Source organism: Buceros rhinoceros, unplaced genomic scaffold (genome assembly GCF_000710305.1).
Source record: "Buceros rhinoceros silvestris isolate BGI_N320 unplaced genomic scaffold, ASM71030v1 scaffold18647, whole genome shotgun sequence".
Taxonomy (NCBI): Eukaryota; Metazoa; Chordata; class Aves; order Bucerotiformes; family Bucerotidae; genus Buceros; species Buceros rhinoceros.
The window spans coordinates 70,118-76,508 of record NW_010423017.1 but is presented as its reverse complement, the minus strand read 5'-3'; the positions used below and the strand labels follow the sequence as shown (position 1 = coordinate 76,508).

General features: G+C 41.3%; 1 protein-coding gene across 1 annotated transcript in view; it reads left to right on the top strand.

Moving 5' to 3' along the window:
• TLR5 (toll-like receptor 5) overlaps window positions 1-4,014 on the top strand; it is a 6,802-nt gene extending 2,788 nt beyond the window's left edge. The window contains exon 2 of the mRNA XM_010140290.1: window positions 1,356-4,014. Coding sequence (XP_010138592.1) covers window positions 1,363-3,945 — 2,583 coding nt within the window. The 5' untranslated portion in view covers window positions 1,356-1,362 and the 3' untranslated portion in view covers window positions 3,946-4,014. The remainder of the gene's footprint in view (window positions 1-1,355) is intronic.
• The last annotated feature ends 2,377 nt before the right edge of the window (window positions 4,015-6,391 follow it).

Here is a 6,391-nt window from a genome sequence, read left to right as displayed (position 1 = left end):
TTCAGCAGGTTGTCTCTAAGATAGGGCTAGCTCTTTCACTTGGCATTTGCAATGGGCATATCATAGTGGTTTCTACTGACATAATTTTTCATTTCCCGAGATCACGTCGTATGATGGCAACAAGCATAGAGTGATTTTAGTCTGAGTGCAATATTCTGCACAGAATTTTGTAGCTGTGCTTTAAGGAAGCAGCGTGCTCAAATCATCATTAATAATAATTAGCGGGGTTTACCTCTTTTTAGTTACTGGCTCAAAGCCCAGCTGGTTTCCTTGCTGAAGCAGATTTACTCTGCAGACATCAGATGGCCATTGGGGGTTTGGTTCCACGAGGATTTACACTTACCGATTTTTAAGCAGTTTGTGCTGGAGGTCACAAAAATTCTTCCACTGGGTTGTCATTTCATTTCAATAAGTGCTTTTTAAAAAGCAGAGGCCGATGGTTGCAGTCGTGGTTTTTTAAACTACAGTAACAAACAACCACTTTAAGGCTAGTGACTTGCTCTGTTCTTTATCATGGTCAATAAAAAAAAGACCTTCCTCGCTCTGAAGAGGTTTTTGTCTCAGGTAAAGAGAGAGACAGGCAGACAGATGGCATAATGCAAGAAAATTATGTTATGCACCTTTTTGTATAACTTAGGAATTTACAGTTCAGGAAGTGTAGTTTTTAATGAAACATGAAATCTTGCAGCACAGTTTCAGGCTACCAGGTTTTATCTTTCTCTTCACTGTTAGCTTTGTTCCTGCCTACACTTCCAAAATAATTGTACAACAATGTCACATTGCAGGGTTAATCCACGGCTCCAGAAGCCCAGATGAAGCCTCCCTTTTAAAAATTCATGGCTGTTGGGCACTTCTGTGTGACAGCAATCTGAATTCCAAACAGTGTGATTGCCCTCACCAGGAGAGCGCTTAAGCAAAGAGCAGCGTGGGCCTGCTCTGTTGAGGTGACGGGATGGCTGTACTTTGGCAATCCAGACTGTTCGAACCTGTTTGGATAACTGATTAAGGACTTAAGAGACCAGCATTTCAGTTCCGTGTTGCAAATTAAATAGCTAGGTCAAGATTTTCACACTTACCTGGTAGGGTTTTGGTGCCACTCTGAACGTCTGTAAAGGAGGGTTGCTTTTCAGGGCATAGCAGGTGCTCAAATCTCTTTGGGACCCATCTTCTGACCAGCCAGCCTATCAGATGGTGCCTGATAGACTTCTGAGAAAGGATAAATCCCAAATCACCAGTCATTTTTGGTGTGGCATGAGTCTTTTATTCTATAATGGTTAAAAAACGTGTTCTACGCCTTACTGCATAGAGAGCCAACTACAGAATTAACGCTTACTATTTTCACTTTTCCCACATAGATTCGTGATGTTACATCAACAGCTAGTACTTGTCTTTGGAATATCACTAGCTAGTGACGTGTGTGCATTTAGAAGCTGTTATTCAGAAGCCCAAGTCTCCAGATATTATTTCTGCAACCTCACAGATATTCCACTTGTGCCAAAGGATACAGTGAAGCTTTTGCTAACGTTCAACTACATCAGGCAAGTGACTGCAACTTCGTTTCCACTGCTGGAGCACTTGCTGGTGTTGGAAATCGGAATGCAGTGTGTCTATCCTGTTACCATAGGAAAAGGAGCTTTCAGGAACCTGCCAAATCTCCGTGTCTTAGATTTGGGATTCAATAAGATTCTTCAACTGGATCTTGGCGCTTTTGTGGGCTTGTCAAGTCTGACCATACTCCGTCTGTTTGGGAACTACCTTGGAGATTCCATCCTGGAGGAAGGTTACTTTCAAGATTTGACCTCGTTAGAAGAATTGGATCTTTCAGGGAACGAAATCACAAGACTTCGGCCTCACCCTTTGTTTCATAATCTGACAGTCTTGAAAGCTGTGAACCTGAAATCCAACAAGATATCCAACCTGTGTGAAAGCAACCTTACCAGCTTCCGAGGGAAACATTTTTTATATTTTAGCCTCAGTTCTAATAATTTGTACAAGACAGATGAAAAGGCCTGGGCCAAATGCCCAAATCCTTTCAGAAATATCACATTTAACTCACTAGACCTTAGTGGCAATGGCTGGAGCACAGAGAAAGTCCAATATTTCTTTACAGCCATTGAAGGGACTCAAATAAGTTCTTTAATATTTAGCTCTTATACAATGGGTTCAGGATTTGGTTTTAATAACTTAAAAAATCCAGATAATGATACATTTGCAGGACTAGCAAAAAGCGATCTGTCTTTGCTGGATATTTCAAATGGTTACATTTTCTCTCTCAATTCTTTAACCTTTCAAAGCCTTGGTAATCTGGAATTCCTGAACCTTTCCAAAAACAAGATAAATCAAATCCAAAGGAATGCATTTTTTGGCTTGGAAAACCTAAAAACTCTCAATCTCTCAAGTAATCTTTTAGGTGAGTTGTACGATTATACTTTTAACGGTTTACATAGTGTAATGCATATTGATTTACAGCAAAATCATATTGGGATGATCGGAAAAGAATCGTTCAGTAACTTAGTAACTCTGAAAATAATTGATCTCCGAGACAACGCGATTAAAATACTCCCTTCCTTTCCACAGCTGACCTCTGCCTTTTTAGGTGACAACAAGCTAGTGTCTGTAGCTGACACAGCAATAGCAGCAACATACCTTGAATTAGAAAGAAATTGGCTGTCAAACCTGGGTGACCTGTATATGCTTTTCCAAGTTCCAGGTTTGCAGTATCTCTTCTTAAGACAGAATCGCTTCTCTCACTGTGTGAAAAGTGATAATGTCATAGAAAACAATGAATTAATCTATATGGATCTAGGTGAAAATATGTTACAGCTCGTGTGGGAGAGAGATTTATGTTTGGATGTGTTCAGGGCTCTGTCCAAACTTCAGGTTCTACATCTGAATAACAACTACCTTAGTGCTCTTCCTCAGGAGATTTTTAGAGGTCTAACATCTCTAAAAAGACTTAATCTAGCTTCCAACCTACTGTCTCATCTTTCTCCTGGGCTTTTTCCGCAAAGCCTAACAAACCTAAACTTATCTGGAAACCAGCTTTTTTCCCCTGAACCTGAAGTCTTCATGACTTTGAGTATTCTGGATATAACACATAATAACTATGTTTGTGATTGTACTTTGAAGAGCCTGCTAGTGTGGCTAAATGAAACCAATGTCACCCTAGCTGGCTCACCGTCGGACAGGTACTGTGTGTACCCACCTGCCTTTGCAGGGGTACCACTGTCGTCTCTGACATATGATGGTTGCAGTGAAGATGAGCTCCAGCAGACTCTCAGGGCCTCAGTATTCATCTTCACGTATGTCACGGTTCTAACATTTCTGACAGCAGTCATCATTTTTACTCGCTGTCGGGGGATTTGTTTTGTCTGGTATAAAACTATCACCAAAAAACTGATAGACAGCCATCCACAAGTAGCAGATAGAAGTGAATACAGATATGATGCGTTTTTGTGCTACAGCAAAAATGACTTTGAATGGGTCCAGAATTCTTTGCTAAAGCACCTGGATTCACAGTATTTTGATAAAAACAGATTTACGTTGTGTTTTGAGGAAAGAGATTTCTTGCCTGGGGAAGCGCATATCAACAATATTCGTGATGCCATTTGGAACAGTAGGAAAACCATTTGCATTGTGACCAGGCAGTTTCTTAAGGATGGGTGGTGTGTGGAAGCCTTTAATTTTGCCCAGAGCAGGTACTTTTGTGATCTGAAAGATGTCCTTATTATGGTAGTGGTTGGGTCACTTTCTCAATATCAACTGATGAAACACAAACCAATTCGAAACTTTTTACAAAGGAGTCGGTATTTGCAGTGGCCTGAAGATTATCAGGATATAGACTGGTTTTTAAATAACCTTTCTTGCCAAATTCTGAAGGAAAAAAAAGTGCGAAGGAAAGGCAGTAGTATAGAGCTGCAGGCTGTATCAACAGTCTCGCACTGATAGTCGATGGGTTGCTGGCTTTCTAAATATCCCATTTCCAGCTGTGCCGTGGCAGGGCTAAACAGGAGTTTGCTTTCAGTACAAATCCTACTGAGCACGGAGACAGCTTGAAAGCAACCAGCAGATAAATGAAAGTGCGATTATTTTATGGACTCTGACACACATTTTCAGAAGAATTAAATCAATCACAGGTGCTTCAACATTTTGGATTCTCAGTTTCAGGCACTTCAGTCATTTTCAGAGAACTACTGAATGACTTACGTCTGTTTCACAGGAGGATGCTCATTGCTGTGTTTTTTAACCACTGTGTGATACAGTACAGGAGAGATCAAGCATGTTTTCATGTATGGCCTAGCCTGGCCGTCAGTTCATGGATGACTTACCCCTGTGCTTTCTGAACTCTGTCATTTTTCATGCTCTGCTCCAAGTAGAATCAGTGCTTCGCTGCTTTACACTTTAAATTGGTGTAACACAGATTTAATTTATTTGTTTTCTCAAATTAGCCTCAGCTTCTCAGCTGGAACATACAAACTTTGAACTTCATCCCCTTTCCCTCCACAACTTCTCTGCTTGTAGGTAAAACTGCGGTCATTGGTCTACTTCATTTGCTGCAGTTTCAGCCTTATACTTACTGCTTTTGTCAGTTGAGCTACCTCCTGCCCTGTGAGAGGAACAGGTATCCCCCTCAGAGCCAAAGCATGCCTGGGATTGAAAAGCAAAAAAGAAATAATCTCAGCAGCCACGTGGGCTGCACACCGGTGACATGGCCAGTAGCCCAGTGACTGCCAGATAGCTTTCACATTCTGGGAGTGGGAAGTACAGACAACTGGTGTGTAATTTGGGTTGTTCTCTGGACATCCTGTGTCCTGATTAGTTCCAAGGTGTTTTTCTTGTGTGAAATAATTTTCTAGAGGCATTAATGCCTGGTACTCTCTTACCTGTCTAATCATTTGACCACTGTTTGCTCAGTTATGTGTCTTCAGGAGGTTGTTCAGGGATATTTTAATAAAAGTCTGACTCAGTGTTCACTGCTACAGAACCTGCACCTATTATTTAGATGGCGACATACTCCTTGGGTGTACTGCTCATCTCAGTTTATACATTTATTGAACAAAAGCTTACCAAAATAATTTCAAGTATGGCCTCAGTGAGTTGTTTTCTGTAGTGGGGAAGAAGGAATGTGAGGTTTTATAAGCTGTCTTGACCTTAGTTGCAAACAAGTAATATCATCTTAACTATTTTGATAGAGGTGAAAAAGTACAATCTACTTCATGTGAATGCAGTTGTTTGAATGTGCCTGTGGCTGATCTAATTTACTCTCAGTGTGCCAGAATACAGGATTTCTATTGATAAAATTACTACTGTAAAATATTACTTCCTTCTCAATCCATGTAGTCATTCGGGAAAAGAGAAGGGCTACACCTTGGAAGATTTTGCAGGCAGCATGGGGCGTGGGGGAGTAGATTAAATCCAGGGTTTGACTGTGCTGATGAAGCCCTGGGTGTCGCTGTTGGCTCAGGTAACAGCCAGAGCTTCCTCAACCCCTCCTGCCTCCCTCCACTGCAGCTGATGGCATTAGGGAAGAAATGCTGCTGCAGAGGGAGGTCTGAAAAAGAACCAGCAGCCCTGGCTTCCCACAGTCCCCGTGGGCTGTCAGAAAACCCACCGTCTGCATGTCAACGCTCTGCGTTTCTTACATTTCTCTGTCCAGCTTTTTTCCTTCTTTTACCCCAATCAGTGCAAGTATTTATAAGCATCCTTTAAAGTCAGAGGTTAAACCAGGGAGTATTTCACACAAAAAACACCGACCTGTAGACAAAGCAAGAATGATTCTGTACAATGAAGATCATGAGCAGGACTACGATGTTAGCCTATGGATCCGTACGTGATGTGAGAGATGAGAATTTTAAAAGCATACTTAAGAATTTATATTTGAATGAATGTCACACAAAACCTTTTTGGTCAAGTGTTAATCGAGAGCTCTCTCCAGTTAGGACCTCACTGTATACTTACGAGACTCTTCAGATGATACTTAAAACTTACTTCTGCTAAGCTGTGTATGCAGGAATAACAAGTAGATACACAGATTACCAAGACGGCCTCAGCCAAGGCTTTCCCATTTTGTTCATGTTCATGTTCATTCCCATTCCACATCATGCTTATGCCACTGGTGGGAGTTGGCTACATAAAACTTGCACTAACTTCAGTCTGTGGAAAGGTCTAACTTTTTACAGAAAGGTTTTAATAAAACCTTCGGATGAAATTTCATTGTCTGCCTCTGTGCTTATTTTGGAAACTTAAAGAGATCAAACCTGTGTCAGGAGCAGCTGGGAAAACTTCTTTCTGTCACAGAGGCATCTTCGAAATACACAAGTAGCCCAGCCCCTGTCTGGCCCTTGCAAATTCTACTGCAAAGGGTCTGCAAAAGGCAGTAAAAAGGCTTTTT